This window comes from Corvus kubaryi, unplaced genomic scaffold, assembly GCF_017639235.1.
Source record: "Corvus kubaryi isolate FWS band 111438036 unplaced genomic scaffold, C.kubaryi_AGA036_p1.0 37216, whole genome shotgun sequence".
Lineage (NCBI taxonomy): Eukaryota > Metazoa > Chordata > Aves > Passeriformes > Corvidae > Corvus > Corvus kubaryi.
This window is the reverse complement of record NW_024581061.1, coordinates 1,344,651-1,371,828: the sequence shown is the minus strand read 5'-3', so window position 1 is coordinate 1,371,828 and position 27,178 is coordinate 1,344,651. Positions and strand designations below refer to the sequence as shown.

The 27,178-nt window shown below is 37.9% G+C and overlaps 1 protein-coding gene and 1 long non-coding RNA gene across 7 annotated transcripts in view; one reads left to right on the top strand and one right to left on the bottom strand.

Annotated features, from left to right (window-relative positions):
* LOC121661927 overlaps positions 1–26,734 on the bottom strand; it is a 117,005-nt gene extending 90,271 nt beyond the window's left edge. For all 6 annotated transcript variants that reach the window (XR_006015127.1, XR_006015130.1, XR_006015132.1 and 3 more), the window contains exon 1: positions 26,669–26,734. This is a non-coding gene — a long non-coding RNA (uncharacterized LOC121661927). The remainder of the gene's footprint in view (positions 1–26,668) is intronic.
* A 163-nt stretch (positions 26,735–26,897) lies between these two features.
* TOX (thymocyte selection associated high mobility group box) overlaps positions 26,898–27,178 on the top strand; it is a 219,393-nt gene continuing 219,112 nt past the window's right edge. The window contains exon 1 of the mRNA XM_042022585.1: positions 26,898–27,089. Within this exon, the coding sequence (XP_041878519.1) occupies positions 26,988–27,089 (102 nt within the window). The 5' untranslated portion in view covers positions 26,898–26,987. The remainder of the gene's footprint in view (positions 27,090–27,178) is intronic.

Here is a 27,178-nt window from a genome sequence, read left to right as displayed (position 1 = left end):
ACTTTTTATTTATTTAGCTTTTGCAAGACACCCATACTGAAATAGCTGGTATTATCTATTATATACAATCACTCTATTATACTGATCACAGAAAAAAACAGTGCAAGACCATCTATAACCAACTTCACGCTTAATAGTTAATACTTGGTGAATGCCTTATTTTTTCACTCACCACTTTTCCAATTTATAATGTGTTTTGAAAATAACAGTAATTTAACTTATTTCATGTTCAAAATGTGCCAGGAAAGTAAATAGTCCACAAGTAGGAGCTTTCAGTGTCTGGCTTTTATCTGTTATCACAGATCTATTTGTATCAATTAGTAAAATCTCTTTGTCATAACAGTAAAAAAAAATTTAACCAGTAAATGTGTTTGAAAATGCAGTTAAGAGCTGATTCCCATGTTAATTTCTCAGAGAAATTTCCCACTAGGGCGTGGCTGAAAGCAGAGAAAGTGAGTTGGGATTGTACAGAGATTACTATGCATTAGCGTAAAGCGTATCTTTTCCTGTGAAGTGAAGAATGGTATAAGCTCCACACTCAAAATGAGAGTATAAATTTGACTCAACAAAGCAGCCTGCTTACAGGAGCTTGCTTCACTCTCTCATTTCATAGCACAAATAAAATTCTTTTTTATCCTGCCTTTGCAAATAGAGTCAAATATTCTAAATAAAATAAAATGTTCTATCAAGGGGACAAGCAAAGGAATTATGTTTCAGGAGATTGCCTCATAGTGAAATGAGATGCAGGGTAAGAAGGTAATATGATGAACTCATACAAGACCACAGAAGTGAATGTGGTGGCTTCACTTTTTTCTCTTTCATGCTGTCTTCAGCCCATGCAGCCCTGAACTCATTGTCACTTTGGTGGATTAGCGGTTGGCTCCAACATTTGGCTGCCTGCTGCACGGGCAGACCTGCCACAGCTGGCTAAGTGGGGTGTGCTTTTCCAGAAGTCTGTAGAAAGAATCGAATTCATACTCTTCTTAGCCATAACAAGAAGTTGTCACTGTCTTCACAGATTACAAACATGGGCAACATTTCTCCCCCTGCCATGTGAATTCTGAAATGCACTGCTCCTTCCCCTACAATAAATAAAGAGGTTGCTTAGTTGCAGTGTTTACCTATTGACATATTGTTATTTCAAGAATGCATTAATATATTTCAAATTTCCTTTTTTTTTTACTGTCAAATCCTTGTTACCTTCAAATTTGTCAGAACTCTGATTTTGGAAATATGCAAAAGTTTCCTGAGAACATGAACATAATTTCCTCCCCTTGAGTTCCCATGTTCCTGTGCTAGAACAGGTCTGAGGCTCCATCTTTCAAAAGGTCACTTACATATTTAAAACAATGGGAGCACATTTGGTGGGGGAAACTGAAACTACCAGCAAGAGGGAGGGCATTCACCTAAGTGCAAAATCCAGGTTCAAGCCTCTTATGTAAAACAGACAGAAGAACATACTGACCTTTGTTCCCTCTTAGTTCAAAGACATCCATTGGCTGGTTGTCTATGTTAGGTTTTATTCAGGCTTAACCAGAAAATCCTTCTTGAAACTGAAATTTTACTGAAATTGGTATATTTCTGGGAAAAGAAAAAAGCCTTCTCATTTCAGCTAACCAACACTTTCACTGAGAGATTCTGACACAGTTCTTATGGTAAAAAGGTATTTTAAAATTTTTATTATGATTCAGTAGTGCTATATTTATGTACAGTACATTACATTCTGTGTTTACTTAATCTCAGAAGATATAACAGTAATATATGGAACAGTTATGCACAGTGGGAAGACTTTATGTATACATTTGATATATTAACTTGCTATTGTTGTATGTTTATGGAACACCAGTGTAAAAATATAAAATACTATAACACTTGATCTTTGATGACATTATTATGCTAATAGATCACATTTTTTGTCTTCTGAAGAGATTTTTCCTTTCCACTGTAAAAAATTACCATCTCCCATTATTTTTTCAACACTGTTCTATACACATTTGCCAATAGCAGGTTATTCATTTTCCACACAATTCTGGGGCCAAAAAGACAAGATGTATTCCAAGGTAGACTTGACATCATATTAGACCACACTTACATGTGCACTGTGAAGAAATACCAACCACATTTGAATGCTGGCTTTGCTATATTTTGCGGCTCTGGTCCAGCAGCCATGACTTTGGTCTCCACTTTCAAGCTAAAACAAAAATGCAGAAAGCTGTCTCCAATGTTTCTGTTGGATAAGTATATAAGCTTGCTTTCAGTATCTTTTTAAAAAACCTGGATTTTCTTATACCATAGTTCTGGACTTGCTGTGGTATTTTGGGCTAACAGTAAAGGACAAAAATAGACAAGTTAAAGAGCTAGTCGAAAATATTCTGGCAGGAGGTCCTTGCACAAGAGACCAGGGACGTAAATTGAAAATTTGATGTTTTCCTTACACTCATAATGTCTTTTTTTGTCAGCAGCTGAAAATCTGGTGAGCTGCCTCCAGAGCAGTTCTCTTGGAGCACATTTACAGAAACCACCAATGAGCTAATAATAGCTGGGAAATAATACCCTGACACCCACATTTTATCTCAGGACTGCAGCAGGTGGCAGTCACTGTTATGCCATAATTTTCCTCTATTTTCTAGAAAGGGTTTCTCCAGCAATCTGTGCAGAATTCAACTTTAGCATCAGTAGTTCTCAGATGAAATTTATTTTTCTCTGTTCACCACACTCTGCTATTAACAAGAAATTTCCTATAGACACAAAAATGCGCCTTGCATTAATGTTCATTCTAAACCACTTCAGGCATCTTATTTGTCCACATTTTCCTCATCTCCAGCATCTGGTTGAAATTTAAGAGAAAGCCTGAGCAAAAAGCTAACAACACCTCCGAAATGTTTTCTAAATTTGAGTTATTTTACCATAAAGGATGGCTGCAACTTTTTTCATAAGTTTAATTTTTCTGCCTTTGTTTGTTTTCATGCTGCTTACAGCCTCTTTTGGGATACTTTTGTTGATTTTTGTCACCTTACTTAAGGATGTTTAGAGCTGCTGAAACCCGGCAGGAAAGTCTTATGTAACCGTGGCTGACTCTTTACAGCTTGGTGAAGGAAGCATAAATAGTTCTCACTTTTGAGATTCTGTTTTTCCATTCCACCACTTCAGTGGACAAACGTTCTTGCTGTGACACTTGATAGATGTTGCAAGAGATTAGATGAGCTCATGGAGGTTAGCTCTACCAGAAGGAACTACCGAGCGTATGTGGGCATATCAAATGAAAGACCATGCTGTACTCACACTGTTTGCTGTAATCTACTTGTACCCTCCATGGGTTATTTTCAGAGACAAGAGGAAGTGTTTTCCAGCACAAGAATTCTTAAAAACTAAATTTAATATCCAGAAATTTCTTTTCTGTATTTTGAAATTAGCCAGCAAACTTTCTGTCTTACTAATTAGGCCAGTATTCTTCTAAAGGGCATTAGTTTGCTTTTTTTTCAAGTTTACTTATGGAGAATCACCTAAAGCAACCGCTCCAGTACATTTAAGTCCCTGTTCACTATATTTTCTTTCAAGTTATTTTGATAAATGGACATACTGATGTTTCCTAGCCACAGTAGATGATTTTACAGAACATTTTTGAGATACAGACCAAGAGTATTCACATATGGTACAGTTCAAGTGAAAAACACTGCATATAATAAATCTATCCTTTGGAGAACACAGTGCAACTCTGGGCTACAAAAACACAATGTTATATGGAAAAACAAGTCACTAGCCCAACTTATACCTACCCCACTGCAGTAAAACACATCCGTTTAACAAGAACAAAACCCTCATGGATTTAGGATTACTGACAAAAGCCAGTGATAGTGATTTCCAGGTATTTCTTCTTTTTCCTCTAAATTTCAAGACAATTTCAAAACTGTATTGCTGCTTTCTTCTAGGTAATGTAGTCCTAAGGGAAACTTTAATAACTGAAAAAGTAAATAAATAAATAGAAAGGTGAAATGTACCCTCCACCATCCTACGCTCATTCTTATGCCTTTCCTCCCCCTTTAAGTCATTCTTTCATCACACTGACTAAATTCACTTTAGTCCATATTTCACTCAGATATCTTTAGAGCATCTCTCTCTTTTTTCCTCTCCCCAAAAATTAAGTTTGTCGCTATAATGTTTGTCACAAGTCTTTATTTTTAAAATCCACCAGTTTGCCTCATTTACCATAGTAATATGCCTGAAAAGAATCATCTTGATATTTTACTAATTATTAATAAGTTAATTATATTATTATACTATCCCTGCTGATCATCCACTTTAACTCATCTGACAAGGAACCCCTGTAAAGAAATATGTGAACGTAGTGACTAAGAATGAGGTTTTATGACATGGCATAGCCACTAGTTTGTCTAGATGAAATGGTGTTGGAGGGTATCTTGTATCTTTCCCACTTCATTTGAGATAACCATGACTTTTTTTAACACAAGACCTTAGGTTCCTTAAATGGCTACTGATCCATTACATTTGGAAGCACTTCCTAAATAGGGTATGAAATCATATATTCATTTTTTACAGAGACACTAACGGGGAGCAAACAATGACAGCTGAACTTAACACTACTCAACATTTAAATTTAGCTGGGGAATTTCCATCCCAAATTCAGAAAATATCTTCTTAAACACTGAAATATATTGAAGATGCATATTATACATGAAGTATTTTAGTATTAACCTTGTCTGACATCTAGTAAACACTTCAGAAAAGCTCTTTTGGTCTCTACTTCATTGATTTTAATGGAAACCAGAGACCTATTCTGTAAAGTACATATAGAAGGCCATATACCCCAATGCAAGTAATTTGGCATACATCCATAATTCTTGAAAGGAGAAGCACTTAGAAGTGTGAATGTGAATTGCCTTGCAATCTGCAGTGTGGTAATATAGCTGTCAACCATATTTCATGTTGTGCAGGACTATGGATAGAAAGCATCTCTGAAAGACATGATTTTTAAAGCAGAGACTGAATGACTGACATCCAAATACTTTTTTTTTTTTTTTCTACTGGGGTCTAAAAAGCCCTGTGAAGAAGTGCAGTAAAGAAGACTACCTTTCATAGAATGCGAGGAACTTACCTAAAATGCGATTGAAATATGAAAAATCCTTCTATGGAGTGTGCATGCAATATTAAAGAAAGAGAAGATCAATGTACTTGCATACAGCCAGAAATGTGAAAGTTGGTGGTTTTGGAATGGAGGGTGTGTGACTCCCTGAAAGGTTTCAATTCCTTCTGAGTTTGCACCCTTGAGTTTTACTTTGGGTTATGGGGTGAAAAAAATTATACTCAAAACAATACCTATCAAGCTACCAAGATGCTCCTTTCTTCAAGATGAAATCATTAAAAACCACTAAGACTTGGCAGCATTTCTACCTGAAATTATCTGTTCTATAATATTCTCTGCCTATTTAGCTTCACTGAAAAATTTACAAATTTTGGCATATCTCATCTGAGTTCTAGTTTTGTACCAGATCATGAATGCATGAAAGTCTCTACTTGCTTCTGCTTTCATTATGAAAGTTTCCCCACCATTTATGCATGGCCATCTAAAATAGACAGTAGTGCTGAATTAATGCATTACGGTAATCTGTGATGTGTTAATTCATCTGTAAGGCACCTACATTCATCTAAAAAAAGACGAATTTGACTTCTGTAGTAAAATAACATGACTTATGTTAAAACCTTTATTTTCTCACAAAATTGCTTATTCTCACTTTCAACTACTCTTTGATGCGTTACGTATTCTGAGCAAGCCGTCAGATTTCTCTATGGTGCACTTTCTTCCCATTCTGTAATATCAGGATAGCATTTACTTACCTCTGTAAAGATGCTTAGACAATTTAGGACAAATTAAAAACAATTATTACTTTTATGTTCTAACCACTGTATGAACCATATATAGGAAAAAGGGTATAGCATTCACAGAACAGACATTTTAAAATGAAACAGGTTTTAAGCATTCAGATTCTGGAATGAGGGGAGGGTTCAAGTTATATACCCAGTCATATTGCATTGAATGTAATATTGCTGCTTAGATGGAATTAATCTTTCAAAAACCTCTTCACTTCTAGAAGACTTAGAATTTAATAACCAGACCAAATTGGTCCAATTCAGGATGTAATCCAAATAACTTTTCTCAAGAAATTGTAAAGAAAATATCCCTGCATGTTTGGTGTCCTGTAGCTTCTACCATACACTCAGTACATTTCATTTTATATTTCCCTGCTTTTCAGAACTCAATTAGAATTTAAAAAAAAAAAGTTTCTAATTGTTGAGAAGGAAACCAATGCATTTGATAGTGGATAAAACCAGGCTCAGTGTCTGATTCGCTGGCACTTTCCCAGGAATGAGACATGTTTTCCCCTGGGGTCATCAGGTCCAGGCAAGCTGCATTCTTTCTGCCAGGCACTTTGTAATGTGCAATGAACAGTGTCATTTATTTTCATTTCCTCATACTTAATTGCATGCTTCTTGCTTCCAATATTAAATCAGAAGGCAGGTGGTAGAAGCAGTAAACTAAACTACTACTAGCTGTCGGAGTTACGGACCATGATACTCTCCTTTTGGAACAACCTGATTGTTTACAATTCAACAGAAACTGCTGAACTGGAAAAACACTTGCTTCCATTGCACATTCAATAGGGATTTTTTCTTTTATTCTGAAAAAAAGAAAACCAAAAAATGCTTAGCAAACACAGGCTACTTAAATTTATCAACACTTTATCACAGTAGTAGGAAGCAATATGTAAAGTTACTGTTTTTTGTAAATGTACCAAAAATATTTTTAAGGGGTAGAGGGATGCCTGCTTTAGCCAAGTAACATGTCAGTAATGATACTTCTGGAATTAATGAATTCAGTAGTAAGCTAGTTAAAAATTTAATGATCATGCCTGAATATAGAAACAAGACATTTATTAGGTATGCAAAATTTATGGTTATTGTATTTGGAAAAAATTATTTCATTCATTGCAGAAGCTAGTATTTATTTTATTTCCCCCTACTATAATTAACAAAATAAAGTTTTATCAAAGACCACTAAAGAACTTACTTAATTTCAGGTCCATGATGCACCTGAGCTTTATTTCTGATGTATTTTACAGATAGGTATGTCACCTATACAGACGAGTCAGATTTATTGGCATATTTCTGCCATTTATGCAACAGCTGCATTCATAGGTAGCACTTTATAAGGTACAAGAACTTTTTCAGGTAGTAACTTTTGCCACAGATTTGTGTTATTGTTGAAATATTCTACTGAAACAGATACTGCAAATCGCTCCATATTGCTGTTAAAAAATGACAGAGGGGAAAAACTAGAGTAAAAATAAATATATTCATGATTCTTTAAAAAATTTCAGTTCTCACTCCAGTGATTTCTAACTCTACACGTGTTTTTATAAGAAAGGAGATGCCAGATATTCCTCTGAAATTATCTAACAATTCTAAGTCATAAATACAGATTTATACAAATATTTGCTTATTTGCATAATAATACAAGTGTTGTAATATAACCAGCTAAAATTCACTGTATCAGAACACACTCTCCACTTTAGTTCATAAGTTTTCTATGTACATGTCCTTGCATGTTAATTAGTAACTCTAATAGTATACAATTTCCTGTTTAGCATAAACATAGAGCTGTTCACTTTCTGTAATACCCTACTAAAAGATTACTGATGCTGTTATTACAGGATAGCAGATTCCAGATGTAAGAAAGACAAATACAGGCAAGTTCAGGCTGAATCCTGCAAAATTTTTCATGGAAAATTCTACATGGAAGACTTTACACCTTGGTACTACACACTCTTGAAGTCAGCAGAGCTATGAGCAAATGAAGGATTGCCTTGCTTGCCCAATAAAATGGAATTGTGGAGCTCCATATCAGGAGGAATGAGACATCCCGCTTAGAAATAGCAGCAACACTACAGCAGGCATACTTCATTAAATAAAAATCCAGTCCTAATCTCTCGTGTCTGAAAAAAAGATATAGGCAGGTGGGCAAAAATTAAGTTACATTTTTAGCTTTTCTCACTACCAGCAATTCTTGACTGAATGTGTTTATTTTTATAAATTTTTTTTCTTTATAAAATCCTGTGGTGCATCCAGACCGTCCTAAACAAACTGAAGATCCAATTACTAAAAACGAGTGGGAAAAAGGTTAATATTTTGAAAGCTACTGAACTGCCTAAAACATCAAAGTTTGATTTTCTTGTATGACATGGCTTTTAATATATTTAATTTTATTTGTTTTCAGTGAAACTCAGCTTTGCAGACATAGTTCCTAAAGGTACTCAGGAACCTCATTAGATTTCAAAGAATTCATATAGTCCCATTAAAATCAATGGAAGTTAAACATCTTCTGAAAATCCCAGTCCTTTTTCTTTCCATTCTTTAGCATTAAAACCTCATAGGAAATACGATCTTTAAGGCCAGAGTTTTAATCTCATTAAAATACCTATTTCCTAAGTGGCAAGCTAATTTGTTCTGCCTTACAATCAGTGGTTAAGGACCAAGAAAACTCGAGGTGGGGTGAGCAATTTGGAGTTGACCATCATTTTCCATAATCAGTTGGAAAAATTCAGAGTGACTCCCTTCATGCCCCTTACCTACGCACCCGAAATTAGGTGAGATGCATCAGATCTTACAGACTAAAAATAAGTTCTTTTGGATGTATCTTCAAAATATGGAAGACCATCTTTCTGACCAATGTTTTTTGCTCCACCTCCCACCCTCTCTCTTGTGATCTGTATTTTAAAACAAATTAAAGACAAACCCAGGAAAAAAAAGGGAATCCCAACTGAATATAAGGGAAACTTAAATTCTGAAGAATAAAGGGTTTAAGACATTCCCCTGCCCTCAGGATTCCCTATTGCCAAGTTCTTGGTAACAGTACTTTTGAATCATTTTGCATTACCAAAGTCCTCCCACATAATGAAGAATGAGCGTAAGGAGCAATTACAGTCTTTCCCTACTCCAGTAATGCACTATATAATAACTTTTTGAATATAAATTTCTTTTTTTGGTGGGTGGGGGGAGGGAGAGGGAAGGAGACAATCTACCACTTAATAGAATTTCTGGCATCCAGCTTAGCTAGCAAAATTTCTTAAAAAGTCCTGGGGAGACCTAGGAATGGCACATGACAGAAATGACCTAGGAATGTCAGTGCATTTAGGAGAAACTGGAAATATCAAAGGGAAGGGACTATTCAAAGTCTTTAGTCTACACACTTATGTTACATTTAGCAGGCATAAGGGAACAGACCTCTGTCCACCAAAGAGTCGCAACACACAATCTTATTATAACCACTGTTTTCATAATCCAAAGGGGAATGAGTCTTTCCTCACACCTCACACAGTCTTTTCTCCCAAAGATAGCTGGATGCAGAAGCATTTTCCAGCTCCTGTCCTGCCAAAAAATTTCATTAGGAGAGACAGAGAAAGTAAGATGGTAGCAAGGTGAGCAATGTGGATTACAGCCTGCAGCAGGAGAGACACAGGATTCATCACTTGATTAAAAAAATAAAACACAGTAAATTTTTCAAAATTAAATGCCTTATACCCACAAGACAACTAAGTCTCCATTTCTGTACGAGAAGGCACTAGTTACTAAACCCTTAGCAGTCCCTTATCCCTGGATACTCAGGAAACTGTTAGTTGGGAAACTTTTGCAGTGGGAATGCTGGAGGGCAAAACTTCCACACATATAATTGACAGACCACTAACAGCTACCAGTTAAGTTATGTAGGTTAGTTGAGGAAAAGAATGCTTACTTTGTGAATTCCAGTAGGGCTTGAATAGGATGTAAAAGACCATGCTGCTCTGCATGGTTAATGCATGGTTAAGATTGCATTTCTCCTGGCATTATCCAAAAAAGACATGTCTCTGTACTGCAGACATTGACAACTCAGGATGCAAATGCTCCTGGCCTTATCCTGCAGCTGATCTGGGGTATTTAGAAATCAGGCAAGATAAGTTCTTACAGTACTGAGCATAAAAGTCTGTCTGTAGAGTCCAGCCTGACATGTTTTTGGAAATTAAAGTTCTTTCCCAAAGGACTGCACTATTTGTATTTTTAAAGTCAGTCAAAAGCATTGATTTTTGCAGACTCAAGACTAAAGTCCCCACTGAAAAAATCATACCATTTAGAAAAATTATGATCCTCCAAAGATATATTCACTGGACTTCAGCCAAGAAGACTGCTGAACATGACTACAGCACTAGCAGAGACAGGTTGGCCTGCCTGCAACACAGATTGCTTTGGGCTAATAGAACCAAACCATCCAAACAGCAAAATCCACTTCCTTATACCTTTGAGGACTCACTCCATGTTTTTTTGACTGCCATTGTGATACGGTGTTTGGAAGCATGCAGAAGTGTTTGAGGGCTCATTGTAACTAAAAGTATCTCAAACTTTAAAAGAGACATTTAATATTTATGCACAGAAATGCCTTTCATGTTGCCATTTGAAGCACATTCAGTGTGTAATCTTGCAGATCACTGATTCACCGGTCATGTCTATATTTCTATAAATTCCCAAACTGCAGTGGTTTTTTTACATCTATCCAGATGAATACCCCAAAAAAATACCACTTATCCTTTGACATGATAAATGACTCTATGGGGATTTTATTGCTGAGATGCAAAACTCTGGAGAGTCAGGCAATCATGCAATCTAATTAGTCCTTTAGATGGTGCAACATCATTCAAGGTAGAGATACTTTCCAAATAATATTACCAGGATTCTCTTTTCCCTACCTCTTCCCTAAATTGTCTCCACAGACAAATGTGCACAAATACACTGCCATGCACTATCCAAATGACTGTCCTGGATCAGATCACTTCTGCTTTGACAGAACATTGATTTTTGCTGAATTTCATTTAGAAAGGCTTTTTGAGTTGTAGACAGAATCTTTACAGAGTACACATTGATGAGTATGTTGAATTAGAAGAGAAAAATATTTGTAAGTTCTGTAAGTCCCTATACTCCATTTCAATTTCATTTTTTATGAAGGCATTTGAAAGCAGTGGAGAATCTAGTTTGAGCCTTTATTTTTATTTTAGTTTTCTCATGTCCAAATTATAAAAGGCAGATCCCAATTCTTTGGGTACTGCAATTTAATTTACCTCCAAAGATGCATTTTTTTCCTACTTTTTGCTGTATAGTTGCTCACAGCTGAAGTTGCTCAGTCATAATGAAAACACACTTACTGCATTCCAAATGCTTGCGTAAGTATGCATTTGGGGAATAGCTTCCTTTTATTTAAAGTTATCTGCAAGGAAAAATATTGGCAAAATATACCATTCTTGAGAGAGTTTTCAGAAAAAGTTAAGCAGAGTTCAAACAATATATTCCAGGGGCCTATTCCATTGAGCTCTAATTTGAGTAGCTCTAGTGTAATGCTGATGGCTAATTTTGCTACCATTTCTGCTCAGGATTTTCCCCTCACCTCTTAAGGAACCTTACAAGAGTACCATGCAGTTTCATAAGAGGGCTGGATATGTTAACTTATACTTAAATTTCTTACCCTTGCCCCTAGCAAATTGACTGCAAATTAGATAAAGTAACTACTTTTGTCAGACTGTGATACAGAACACTTTTCAAGCCATTCACTCATTAGAAAAGAGTACAACTTCCTTGAGCAGCATTATCAGAGCCAAATGTTTCATAAACTACAAAATGACATGTTTATTCTGTTTGTGTACTTAATTCTTAAATTTGCTCATTCATTCATGCCTAACAGAAAAACTAGGTTATTGCCTTCTCAGTCAGAAGCAACAATTGAAAAATAATTACACTGTAGCAAAGGCACAAAATTCTTTAACCTTGATGCACCTTCCAAAAAGTTACCATGAAGTTCTCGATTTTCTTTTTTCTTTATCCCCTCTGAACCCTTTTCTCAGTATTTCAAGTTCATTTACTAGCAAAATATGTCTGCTGAATGGAAGCAACCACTTATTCTTTATCAATACCTTTGCAGCTAAATTATACTGAGGGTAAGAATACTTATTAAAACACAAACATTGAACAAAATTTGGATGAAGCATTTTTCTGTAATCTTTAAAGTTACATAACTACAAAAGATAATATTAGTAAATGGAACATATACTTGGCTAATTAATGCATGCAATTAAAATAGGGTACATAATTGTATTTTCATTCCCATTTAGTCCCCTATTCAAAAAAGCACTTAAGAATATCCTACTCTTTAATGTGCCTCCCGTACTCCCTTAGGCATATGACCAACCAAATATTTAAGGATGCACTTAGGCATATGTTTAAGAGGTCTGCTGAAACCAGATGTTAGTCTAGAAGAGCATGCAAAGGAGAGCACTCATCTATTAAAAATGCTTCTGAATCAAAAAGAAGCACAGTAAAACAGAGTAAATGTTCATCCCAACTGAAAGCAAAAGCAGGAAATGCTCCCAGAGTCTGACAAAACCTGTTTTTTCTATCACCAAGTCCAAAGAAGCAAGTCAAAGTAAGGAGTAAATACAGAAATTTACAGACTTGCTGCACAACCCTCTTCAGAGTTTCTTAAAATCAGTGATTAAAATCTTCCTAAGTGAAGAGGACAGGAAGGCAGTCATTACACTAGCTGGTATCACAACTAACCTCTACATAATTAAAGCCTTTTTTCATATTCGCTTTGTTACTTAGAAGACTGTCTGCTTAGTAAACTCATGATGTAGCATAGACTGTTTGTTCATAGTTTTGCTTTTTTCACTACCACAACACCATAGCAACCTAAACACCAAATATTTCTTTCTCAAACACTGCAAGTTATTTTATGAAAAAATTTATGCAAATTGAGCAATGCATTGATTCATTCTGTTTGTCTCTCTTACATGTGTCTCTAAGGCATCTATCACCATGGTGCCTAAATGCTGTGGTACCGTAGTATTTGCCAGCTTTCTTGTACCATAAGTGGTATCATCATTTTTGTCCACTTTTATATAGCCTTTTTATATAAACTCAAAGGAAATATTAGCTAGGACAGAACAGTCATGGATTAAATGGAAAGAGATGTTTTCTGTACTAATACACACAAATCAGTAGTAAAATTAATCGTCCTTACTGTTTCCTTCAGTCTTCATTTACTCTGAAAATAAAGCTTCTACTAGTAGAAGGTGCTCTGTTGTTGAAAGGCTTCTCTGACTTCAAAAATCCTGGGCTCTACTTAAAATCACTTGCATTTCACGTCCAAACCAGCTCTTATAACCCACACCTGCCCACACAACATTGCACTGTCCTAACAATTTTTTGTAGTACATAATTCAACTTATTTCCCTCCTTGGAATTCACTCAGAGTGCATCATCCCCTAAAACATACTGTGATCATTTTAGATCCAGACCAATGTCTTCCTACAAACAAGTTGGGTTATTGTGAGACCCAGGCTGTGTAAACAATTCTGCAGAGCTTCCATGCTACTACAAACCAGATGAGGGACGAGTAACAGTGACAGTTGTAAAAATACACCTGCTGCTGATGGTAAAAGTTAAGGCCTTTTTTTCCCCTCCTCCTCCCTTAATAGCAGTCAAACGGAGAGAAGAGGAAATTGCAAATAAACTTTATATTTGAAAAAACTAACATGGGCCAAAACATTGTGATGGTGTATTTGGCTCAACCTAAAATAGAATGATTTTTCTCCTGAAATATTAAATGGAAAAAGTGTAACAAGAAAGAAGTGGAATGGAAAATTGCTAAAACTGAAGAACATTACACAGAAAAAAAAAAAAAAAAACCAGCATTTTTTCTAACAGCTCTGAGATTACATGAGAAAGACAGAAAGGGTGTGGACGAGGGGGAGAGGGAGGGAGAGGTAAGACATGGGAACATGAAGCAGACTGAAAACAGAATGTGAAATAATTGTTATGGAAAGACTAAAGAAATTGAGAGAGAGTGCAAAATCTACAGAGGCACATTCAATACTTTAAATATGCTGTACAGTTGATTTTCCATAAAAAGCTTAAATGTAATCGGGCTGCTCATCATTTATAAAGCTAGATTTTTTGTAGTTCATCTTGCCATGGGCCAGACTGCTTCCACTTCTCTTACCTACAGCATGTTTTACTCTGTGGATTTTATCTTACTCCCTGCAATGCTACATCATATTTAAGACATAATTCTTAGCCAATGTTTTATTTTAAAACCTGTTTTTTAAACCATTGATAAGATAGGATTATTATTGGAAGATAAGCACCTCCAAACAGAAAAATGTCTCACTTTTTAGTTGTTACTAAGGATGGCAACAAAGTTTGACAGCTGACATTTGGCGAAGCAAAAGAGCTTGAAATATTACATGAATAAAGCATATTTTGTCTTTCTTAATGGAACATATACAGTAAAATAATCTCCTCTAAATTTAATATTCAGATTCTTCATTGATCATGATGCTTTACCACCAATGAAATGTACTGCACTTTTAGCACATCCAAAGTCATATGAAAGTGATGATTTATATATATACAGCACCTTACATCTTCAAAGAGTTTGTAAATAGCAACACCTTCATTCTCATCCTGTTTCACTAATGCAAAATGCAAGACTTGACATCAGAAATATGTAAAACAAGAAAATTTAGATTTTTCAAAGATTAACTGATATTAGAGACATCTAAAATTTCCACTGATATATGAGAAACTTTGCCTAGATAAAAACTAGGTCTCTGTGAATTTCCACTCTGTGGAGGTGGGCACAGGCACGAAACCTCTTCCTCTGCAGAAAATATATGAACATCACCATTTCTTTTCAGTATTACAAAATTTTTTTGTTGACTTAAGTGTTCACAATCTCTGGCCCCTAAAGCATTAAATAATATCATTGAGCATATATAAATGAATCATTCAAACCTGTTCTGCTCATCACTGACCCTTTGTCCATGTTCTAGAAATGAGTAGTTGTATTTCTGTATAACCCATGGCTATACATACAGCCATATAACTAAGGTATAGCTTAAAATTCTGCCACACCATATAGGTTTATATATGCTGTGTTTCAATACATTTTTGAAATTATTTAATTTGATGCATTTTCTTGCAGCTGGCCTACTGCAGTTCAAGATTGCTAGCATAGCCAGTTGCTATGAGAGTTCAAACCTTTTGTACAAATGACTGATAACACTGTGACTGCTGTAAAATTCCTGGACAGATTAAATGAAGCTCATCCCCCTCTAGATCTGAAAGCTGCTTTTTTTAAAGCCACATAACAAGTGTTTTGTCCTTACATTACCGTTCCACTTTTTCTTCCCCGTCTTAAAGGAATTTTCATTATTCTAGTTCTCATGGGAAATTGTGTTAAAATTCAAGAACCTGACCTTAGGTTGCATTGAATATTCCCATTGACTTCAGGCCATAAAAAAGGAAAACTGTGAAGAAGAGTTATATTCTGTCAGGAAGAATATGGCTCCAAATGCTGGAATCATCCTGACAGCTCTATTTCAGAAGTTAGCCAAGGAGAAAAAAGGGGCCAGACATCTTAAAAATTACATACACATACCTCACACACATGTGTACACACACAAAGCATGAAGGAGATTAGAAAAGAGAACCTGGAAAGAAACCCTGCCAATTTATCAAGTGGCAGATAAAATATCCCCAAGATTTTCATAGAAGCAGCAGCCACCCCATTTTAAGGTGAAATTTTATTTCAATCTCAGCTGCAGCATAATCTCAGATCCATCTGTTTCCCCCATTCCCCCTCCCTTCCCCTCACAGTCCCTTTGCTCCTTCCCAACTCACATGCCGAGTAACTTTGAGGCATCACTTCCTCTCCAGTACCACAGGTTTCATGGGCCTGTCTAGGTAGGAATTGCAGGAAGATGAATTGGTTTGATTAAAAAAAACAGGTTAGTGACAAATTTATTTCAATGAGTTTTCATCCCAGTTAAAGCTTATGAATTGTGCGTACCTTTTTCTTAATTTTTGGTGTGTTTAAGAGTATTTTCAATATTCTCCCCACAAATGAACATTCTAGGGAAAACTCATGGAGTTATATGGAAAAAAATTGGAAAACTGGATCTACGTGAGGTGTCTAGCTCTTACTATTGTTTCCACTCAATATCTACTATTTATTTTTCCTGCATGATGGCTCTGCTTCAAGCTCTCTGAAAATTACACTACACAGAAAGTAAGTCTTTAAAAAAAAAAAAGCATTGGAATTTTCCAGTGTTTGGTCTTCCCTAATACCAGAAGCACATTTCACCTCTGAATTTAGCAAGCAGACTCTTAGGTGCTGTTTCATTATTGGCTTAAGCTACCCTAAGTATGGAGTGTGGCAAGAGGCAGGCCCACTCTCACCACCCTCCCTTCTCTCCTTGCCTCAGACCTAGGTAAATATTCCTCTCTTTTTTCATCATCTGCTCTCATGCTGCCTCAGAGTCAGCCAGATCAAAAATACCAAAATGATCCACCTGAGATCTGAGCCACACACTAATTTTCAGATGGTTCCTGACACACCTGACCTTGAAGCCAGAAGTATGCTCATTCTCCCTAGGGAGACAGCAGAATATACAGCTGGAGCAGGGAGAAAAAGAGAGCTGTACCACCATTTTCAGTAGCAGCACAGATTTAAATTTGCTGAAGCTTACTGCAAAACCACAGCTTTGTTATGCTAGGAACAACTCCCAAATGAACCAAACTGTACAAAAGAAAAAAGCAAACCTTGACCCTTGATTTTAAGTGTTCAAGGAAGACAAGAAAATAGAGAGGTTCTCCTGAATCAGAAATGCCAGATGGCACAGAGGCACATTTGAGTATGTTTCCAAAGCAGAACTAGTAATAACACCCTACACCTGGATGCTGTGCCTGCACTAACTCCTGACTTACAAGCAGTGCAAGTAATTATGGGAGCATATCCCTTAAGCTGTGTATGAAAACATGTGTACCTCAACGAATTTCTTTCCAATAGGTTAAGGGAGAAATTGTCTGGCCTTTTTGGGTGCGCATGAGGAGCACTTTGAAAAGCTGCTGGAAGATACACAATAATAGAATGGGCTGTAGTCCCAGCTTTCAGCAGTAGTGATCCCACGAGACTGATTGCACTAACAGTGCTGGTTTATACCTTTTGATGCCCAGTCAACTCAAGTTTACTGCACTTCAGTGTTTGAGTTGGAATGTTATGAAACTGCATCTATTAAAAATTTGAATAACCACTGCAGCACATTCAAATGTAAGAGATGTCTTTATACCACCTAAGACAGGCAAAAGGCTAGGGAAGCAGGGCAAACACAAGCCTGGTCCAGCCTGATTTTGTTGCCTTCAATTGTGCCAGTGGGCTAGTTTGCTTCTGTGACAGGAGGAAAGCAGTTAACTGCCCTTGTGCAGTTCAACGTCACAAGAACACCACAGTTTGACACAGAACTATCCAGAGAACCTGAAATGCTGCAGAAATACTTCCAGTTTTAATAGTTGACAACAGCAATTCTAAGTATTCCATTTATATTTCTGCTATGATACTTCAGAACATCTTATCCTGGAACACTTGTGTCTGGTGACTAATTACATAAGAATTGTTCATTTTTGTCCTTATTACCCCAGGAGTATGTTCACAAAGTTAGTCCTTTATCTGTGACACACTTCTGAGAGAGAAAAACAAAAAGGCAGAGAAGCCTGGGGATTTGATTAGTTTCTTCCAAGATATTTAATTGCTATTACAGCCAAAAATACATACTACACTATAATATAATTTTCTTTTTGAGTGTAAAACTTGGGTTAAATACAAGCACAAATTCCACGTGATAGCAAGTAGTCTCAGGAGTTTTAAAAAACAGAACGTGGCAAGCTAGACTTCCACTGGTTATTTGTGGCTCGCTTTATAAATTTTGGGCACAGAATCAAACTTTAACATTCTACATAGAAAGTCAGAATCTTTCTGAAAGATCTTTTACAAATCAGCAAGACTGGAAACAATTTGATAGAAGACTTACTGTGCATGCTCTTTCAGCCATTTCACTAGAAACTCATTTTAGCTTTCTCTGAGGTAGAGATAAACTACAGCTAAGAGACAGTTATTAAATCTTCTTTATACATTCTGTATGAAATGTATTAAACTACAAAAATACTATATTCAAATAAGGTTAAGGGTCTGACTTAAACTCACAAAGACATGGAAATTCAGAAATATTGTGTCTTCCTACCCTTTACTCTCTTCAGTGCGGCGAGGCATTGTAGCAAAAATGACTTGTGCTCAGATTCCTTAAACCTCTTCTTACTGGTACATTTCTCCTTAAAGGTATTTTCTATTTTAAGGTTCTTTCAGTTTGCATCCTCTTTGTGGGTTGAATTCTGCCCTAGACAGTCTGGGGGACACTTTTTTATTTGTTTCTTTTGATTTTTGTTTGTTTTTATTTATTTTTTTATAATTTCATTTTTTTTTAGTGCTTATAGAAACATAGAAGTGAGAAAATGAAGCAAAAGTATATATGTATTAGTCTTGGCAACTGCATATTCTTTTATTTTTTAACACATACCTCACAAATCCCATGCTCACGAGAGACAGGCAGGCAGATGTAGGACACGCACGACTCTCAGCAAGTGCAAGCACATGCTTAAGCTCTCTCCCTGCCCCCATGCAGTTTCACTTATACATATGTAAATACCTATTACATATTTCTCCAGTGAACTAAATAGGAACCTTGCAGTTGACACTGCAAGACTTTGTACCACAAAATGCCTTGGGGCCTTCTTCCATGATGGACTTTTTTCCCTTCTCCTGAATACAAACAACAATGACCAGTGGAGGTCACACTTTATTCAAAAGAAAGTAAGATGCTTGCAGATCCTGCCTCCAGGGGGCTGTCAGCCTTGAAACCACCTCCTACACTGAGGTATAGTAGTTTGGGCCTGCTGACCTCTTGGGCAAATTGCAAACTGTGATAACTTCAAAGCAGGGAAATTTCACTGCAAGAGGGGGAAGAGTATCTTTGGAGGATGGTGGGGTTTTTTTCCTACATTCTACAACCATGAACAAGTCCGAGTTTCTTCTCATTCTCTTTTATTTCAAAATATTCTTTGTTTTTACTTAGTGATTGTCAGTGTATTATGCAGCCAGGCAAATCTCCATGCAGCTCCTATAAATCTATATGCATTCAACAAATTGTTAGAAAGTTGATCATTTCAAATGTGGCCTGGGGTTCACCCTCCACAAGTTTCATAGCATCTGATTAATACATATATTCAACTCTGTTGTACTTACCCATGCTACTGAAGAGCCCATTTTCAAGGACAAACAGCCAGTACAGACTATACACTCCCTTCAACTGGTACTTCTGCAAACTGCTAAAAAATAGGGCAATGGCCATTCCAATAAGAAAACAGTGTTGATTACACTCTGGTAGCCAGAGTAAAGGGAGATGATTTGGAGGACATCCACAAACATTAATCTTTGCAGTTCGACTGTGATAAAAGTAAACCATTCAAAATCCTCAAACAAATAATCCTCAACAAAATAGTGTAAGACTTTAAAATAATACCAGTGATGTAGATTTATCTTAAGATACCATAGAACAAGACACAGGGGATTGAGAGAAATTCCTTAAACAGATAATACTTAACAATAGTAGACAATCTCTGTTAAGAAACAGAAAACAGTAGCCTTGACCCAGAAAAGGTATTTCTGCCTTATACAGCATAAAAAACAGACATTCAAGAAAAGCTCATCCATGAGAAATGGTGATCTTCTGTTGCTGCCAAGGTCAGTCAGACCTGTTGTGATATGTTCTGTAAATGCTGACTCTTTCACTGTTTTCCAAGGACTTCCTTAACACCGAGAGCTTTTTTATTTTTATTGTGGAACAAAGCTATGACACGAAACTGTGAAACTAAAAAGCCCAGAAAAGGAAGACAGAGTTTTTGTTAGACTTGAAAGTGACACCTCCATTGAGAAAAAACCCCATAATAGTTATAAGGAAGGGGATCTGAAGTTCCTAGAGATCCACCAGAAAAATGCTGAAATGTCAGCAAGGAAGGAAATTTTGCTCTCAAGCCAGCAGTCCAACAGTTTATCACGCCCCATAAAGATTGACTGCAGATGACATGTGGATGACGTATCTGTATGAGCCTATCAAGTGTGAATGGGACAGGATTTATTCGCTACAACAGGAAGCTCTAATGGAAACTCCCAACATACTTTTACTGTACCTCAGTCACAACCTTTTGCACTTGAAATGCCAACTGTGCCCCTTGTGTGGTACTTTTCTGACAGCAAACATAAATCCTTAGGGGAGGAAAATAAATTCAAACAAGTCATTTTGCTTTCTCTTTACTTCTTCTATTTTATTAAAAAATAAAATTAAATAATAGATAAGCTGTAATACCTTCTAGCCCTAAAAATAATTTTTTACTCTGTGAACTCCGCTATACTTATATGTACTCAGAGAGAATAGAGTTTGGACCTCTCTCTCTATTAACATCTATAATTCTGAGCTTGAAGTACTAATTAAAGTCACATAAAAGAATGTACATAGACTACTTTTTACCCTGCTACTTTGAGGTGGGAGCCTCCTGCTGAAACACCTACCTTGCCTGGAGATTTAAGAAACATCCCTCTCTTCACAGAGACCTTGTGAATATAAACGACAATGAAAACTTTCTCTAGCAAAAGATATCTGAAACAGAAAAGAAGAGGTTTCAAGTAAACCCATAATGATCTCCCATGTCTGGGGAGCTCTTGCAGGGGCAATTCAGCTCTATTTGGGGGTTTATCAAATAGGAGAATGATGACATCATTGTTCTGAATTGAAAACTGATTAATCCCCTGCTTGGTATCTGTCTTGCAGATGAGAATTCCCTGTTGGATGCTATGGATAAACTGGTGATAGACTATTCCTGTCTCTGCTTGTGACCAGTCCTCTTGTTCTGTCCTTTCTTTCTCCTGACTATTCAGCAGACACATTCATAGGTACATTTATAAACCACCTGCAAATACAGATGCTTATTTTTAATGGTATCAACCATTAACACAGATTCGTTCTCAAGACATCTGTAGATGATGCAGTCTCCAGATAACATTTATACAACTTATATGAATCCTCAATTTTTGGAGGAGAAACCAAAATGCGTTTAGACAGCTTTTTAAACTGCAAAATAAATTGTGGAAAACACAACTTTCCTTTAAAAAGTCTAAGTTTCTGAAGTTCCAGTACAGGCCTCCAGCACACTTCAGAAAAAAAACAACATGAAACCAAAATTCCTGATCCCTTATACTTCTGGATGTTTCATGATTGATTTAACAAGATAAGTGGAAGAGTGGAAAATTGGCAACCTAAGCACTTGGGTATATCTCGCAACTGAGAGCTAGCATACATCACATTGTGATGTATTTTTGAGCCTTCCTGCATACCATGTGGACAGTGTATCTCATATAAAATCCTTGATAGGATAGGAAATAAAGGAAGAGAATAAAAGGAACTTCATGTTTCCCTTGGTTTCTCTGACCATGAGAAATAATCTAAAGCCCAGTAAAATGTTTTCTTTTGAGACCAAGCTACCTTTCCTATGTCTGCAAGGCCACATTTAATTTGGTAACTTGAATTGAACCAGCTGGCAGTGTCTTTGAAACATATGGGAATGGATCAAAGCTGCAAATATGCAAGGTGAATTTTACATTTTTATATTTCTCTCATGGTTATTTAAGTTCTTGATTCTCTGAGATATTTTGTGCTTAATTCCTACTGTGGGCAATGGCAGATGAGTTGTAAGAACCTTTTCCGAGATGCAAAAGAGTTCAGCTTCAACCCATATGTCAATTCCTCCTCTAGGTGTTAAATTGGCTGTGTATCATTTGTTTGAACTGAGAAGATATGGCAATGTTCAGGTTTACTCTCTGCTTTGTAGCAAAGGGACACCAGGGGCTTTCTTTAACTGTTAGAAGTAATCTGTACTTCCTTATAGAGAAAAATTTATTTTCATACAAGTGTGATAATTTGGGGCCCATCATTTTCACCACAAACAAATTAAACAGGACAGGAGCAATGGCTAAAATAATAAAACAGCTAGCACTTTGTTTGACACACTATTAGGTATCCTTACAAACTGTTTAAATACTCTGAAATATATATTACCCCTATTAAGCTTTTATACCATTTGAAGATCTTTCTTTTTCACATTGATTTATGCTGACATATAAATGCACACACAGAATGTCAACACTTAAAATGAATCAATTTCTTAAAGGATTTGAGTTGATTCTGATGAAATGACCAGATTAATTACATTGTTTAAAATATTCTGCAATCTTAATATCATTATCGTTTGCATCTTCCCAGATCCAAGTGTCATATCCAGTTTAAGAACATGAAACAGGACATCCATACAAAAGCGACAGACCCTTCATCCCATTATTATTTAATTAACTACTATCTAGAAACTGATGAGCAGTGACCTTTGTTATGAAAGGTAAACAGTCCTGTGAGTTAGTAAGTAAATCAAAAATTTCAGCAGGAGGGATTTTCTCAGCAAAATCTCATTGGTCCCCTTTTAGCTTATCTGTACCTCCTGGCTACCAAAGTACAGTGCACAAAGCAAGAGGCAAAATGATTTTCCGATCCAATTCTTTTTAAAAATACGCAGGAGAAAAAATTTCTTTAAAGAAGAGCCAGCCTCATGAAAAGATTATTGTGGTGCCTAGCCTATGTATAATAAACACTAAGCCATCATCACAGTCTCACATTTCCTTCTTTCTAGGAAAATCAGGAAGTCTGCTCTTTATAATAGATGATCAAACATCTAGTGCTCCCAAATAAACCCGGGTATATATGTGTGAGATTTAAACAAAAAGATGTTGGACTAGTCTTTTGGAAACTAAGATACTTTATTTCTCTTTGGCTGAGAACATGAGTTATGTCTGCTGATGGCCCCCCACCACACTAGACAGACCAGCTGGGTCAGACAGTAGAGTACACAAGAAAATAACCTGTCATATCAGACATAGTTACTTGTTTCATTTAATTCTGTTCATCTGACCACTGCAGAGACTCAAATGAGAATGTGCAAATGGCTGGACTGGTTCAGACCAAGGGTCTGCCCTACCAGTACTGTGCCTCCAGCGATGGCTCTAGACGTGACAGCCCGAACTGAGGGCAAACATGTACAATACTTCCCACCATTCCCTACCCTCATGTCTCTACCTCCAGCTATTTTCAGCCCAGAGGACTTACTGATCCATTTATGGTTTCTCTATCTAAGAACCTCCTTAGGTCTCCAGTCTTCTGTGTAAACCTCTTGTGTCCACAATGCTGTTTGGCAAGGAATGCCATACGAGTTCTCCATTTCATGGAGAGTATTTACACTGCACAGTCTAACTCCAGCAGACAGCATTTAAAAGAATAACTTTTTTAATATTGGCAGATACAGATCATCTTCCTCAAGGTATTTGTTCCTATTTATATGAGAAAAGCAATGACACTTCTCATATGCTGGTATAGCAACCTCTTTCAAGACTATTTTGGAGACATTCACTTGAATGTTGAATGGCTTTAAAAACTTGGTGCCCTTCTGAACAAATGTTCCTACCTTTTAAGCTTCTAAAAACTGATTTATTCTTTTAAATCTGTTTCAAATTTTTTTCTAGAAAATGCCCTTCCATGAACTAAAGTGGCCAAGTTTGACATCCCATTGAATTATCTTGCAAAAGGCCTTGCTTCCTCAGACCATAAAGGCAAAGCCTACAATATTATTAACATTTTCAGTTCCAGTCCCCACAAATGCATTATTCTGAAAACCCTAGAGAAAATGTTCCCTACAAAACAAAAGAATGTTTAACAGATTAATATATATAGCTCTTTAATTTTTACAAACTGTACAGATAACTGCCACAAATCTCAGGTGTTTTACCATCTTGATGATTAAATCATCTCTGTAAGTATCAGCAAAAATTTTATAACTCTCAGGGCCTGCATCATTAAGTACTGAAAATAACTTGAAGAGCTGTGCAAAGCAAATGGTACTGTTGTAAACTCCTACAGACTCCAAGGAACCTGAAGCCCTTTCTAAGGTAATAGTCAGTAATATTTCACATAAATAAAAAGCTAATTCTCTTACTTTTTATTATCAGACATTCTAGTCATTCTGGTGTTGACATCGCCAGCTCTACATTAGCATTTCTGTACCTGCATACACTTGTATGTGCCTGCACACTGGTTGCCTAGATCAACTCATCTCAAATTGCTATATCTCTACCACCTCTCTCCACAACAGGCTGAAAACTAATCCACTGTCCATGAATAACAAGTTTCTCAACAGCAGCTTTTCAATACGGAGCTTGCAATCTGTCTTCTATTCACTTTGTCAAATTATGGTCCACATATCAGCCATTTGCAGCAGTGATATATCTGTCAGGCGTCAAGTACATCTCTTGCAAAGGAAAGTCTTTTTTAGGATTTTTTAACTTTCAAAATGTCTAATCCCAAACATGCAAAATAATGAGTCAGATGCCAAAAAATCATGAGGTTTTTTTCTTTTCTTTTTTTTTTAAATATGTTAATGTCTTTTCCTTTGCTTTCTGGAGCTTTTTCTAGGTCATGTTTTCAAGCTTTTCTCCAAGGCCAGAAGGGTTTCAAACATTATTAAAAACAAAGCAACTGAGATCCTTTTGTAATTGCATGTTTAAGAAAAACATTTATTGCCATCAAACTTAAATTCTGTTGAACTGACAACCAAGAATCTTCAGAGATGTGTTTGATCAAATAATCTTGAAATAGGAATATTGCTTCAAACCTGTTTTCTCTAGAGTTTCATTTACATTAATTATGTACGTTTTTCCAGATAATTAAGCTTTAACGAAAGCAGGTTGTTAGACATAGAAGAAAGTCATGACTTAACACTATCTTGAAGGACTCTAAAATATCAAAATATCTGAGGTGTAGATTATATATCTCTGTGTATACATATGCATATCCTCACACAAACAGTGATTTCTTCACCTGAAATTTGTGATTTGCTCTCCCTCAATACTGAGTCCCCTTAAAACCTCTACAGTGGATTTTTTTTTTCAGTGATGAGAAGACAGTTTTGTGTGACAACGTGCATTACAAATCTTAGATTCCAACTGGTTTGTGATGGAAATGTTCATGAGTATTGATAAGAGTAACCATTCCTGTTAATCATCATCATCTCAGCTTATTTGTGCGGCACTCAGTAATTTGTTTTTATTTAAAGAGGGAAAGGCATTCCTTTCTTTTCATAACACAATTCCTCTGTTGGGCATTATCTAAGCTCAGCATAGAGTCCTTCCTGTGTCCTTTTTCTTCCATCCTTTCTGTCCTGATTAAGGCTACTGGATAACTCAGCAGGAAACCCAGTGGGATTGCTCATGGTGTCTTGAAGTCACTCTTTCTTTCATTGTTTTTGCCTGTTAAACCTTGTTTTGCTCATCAATCCCTCTCCTGCATCCCACTGGATTCCCAACTTTCTTTTGTCAGCATCCTTGTTTGCTGCTAATTGAGTTCCTCTTCATTTTCCCTACCCCATTCTCTCGTCCTTCCTTCCTCCCCTCTCAGTTAGCCCATCTCCTCAAATGTCCCTCCTCCATCCTGTGCCCGGTGTCACCTTGTGCGGCCAGGCCCGAGCACCATGATCTAATGGGGTAGACCCCCAGATGACGAGGTATTTCACGGGTGCGCTTTAGTTTCAACTTGTTTCCTGTTTTCTGGGACGTGCTCACGGATCACAGAGTATTTGTGCCACCACAAACCCTGGGCGACGGCTTCCACTCTGCTGGGACTGGAGACAACGGGCTCTGCTGGCAGCTCGACCCAGATCAACCTCAGAGGGCTGCCAGGGCAGAGGGGTCGCCTGACCCCAACTTTACCAAACGGCCGCGGAAATCGGCCCGAGGGTCTCACAGAGGCACCTCAAGGGACCTGCCCGCGGCCACATCGGCAGCCTGAGGCCGGCCCAACCCAAGCAGCGGACCGAGCCCCCACTCCCTGCCGCCACCGCCACCTCCCCCTGCCGCCCGCCCCGGCCCCGCGGCGCGGAGGGGGTGCCATAGTAACGGGCGGGGGCTGGGCGGCGCCGGGGGCCGGGCGGGAGGGCGCTGGGAGAGGGCGGGGACGGCGGCGGGATGGCGGGCACGGGAGCGCCCCCTCTCCGCGGCTCCCAGCCCGGCCCCGGCGGCCGCAAATGGCTCTTCTTCCCTCGCCGGCCCCTTTGTGTGAGGCACGCTCGGAGCGGCGGCTCCGCGGCGGAGCGCGGTGCGTCCCCTGCCGCCGCCAGCCCAACCCAGCCGGGCCGGGCCGGGCCGAGCCGGGCCGAGCCGAGGCGAGAGAGCCGGGCGGCTCGGGGCGGCCATTCCAGCGCCTCGGCGCCCCGCTCCCCCTGAGGGTGCGCGGGGGGCCCGGCTGCTCTCGCCACCTCCACCCCCCAGTGTCCCCCAAGGCCCTCGCTGTGGTGGGCAACCAAAATACACCTCCACCAAACCGAAACAAATAAATAATAACAATATTAATAGTAATAAAAAAAAAGGACAAAAAAAAAAAAAAAAAAGGGAAGAAAGAACGGGAAAAGAACAGAGGGAGCGAGCGAGAGGGAGGGAGGGAGAAGCGAACCAACTCCGAGACTCCCATAAAGAGCGGCACGCACGGAGCGAGCGCCCCGGTGCCGATGCGTGGGGGAAACAATAAGTACTCGAAGTTACCTGCCCTGCCGTAGAAGAAGGAGGGTTCGTGGGTTCTCCCGCAGACATCTGCAGACCGGTGCTTTTTTGGAAGAGATTTTTTTTTTCCTCTCCTCTCCTCTCTCTCTCTCTTTACAAACCACAAACGGATGTGAGGCAGGGAAGGTGTTTGACTACTGAAGTCAGGCACCTCTTTTTTCATTCTTCTCAGTCTTGTGTGTCCCCCCCCTTCCCTCACACACACACACACACACACACACACACACTCACACACCCCTTTTTTGCACCAACATTAACGACCAAAAGAAAAGGAAAGGAGTTTACTTGATGTTTTAGTGAAATGGACGTAAGATTTTATTCAACACCTCCTCAGCCTGCAGCCGCTCCTGATCCGCCTTGTTTGGGACCTTCCCCCTGCCTGGACCCCTACTATTGCAACAAGGTGACTCGTGTTTTGTGTCGTCCGAGGTGTTTTATCTGTGCTGTCGGTGTGTGCTGTTGTCGCGGCGCGTTGCATGAGCGGGCGCTGCG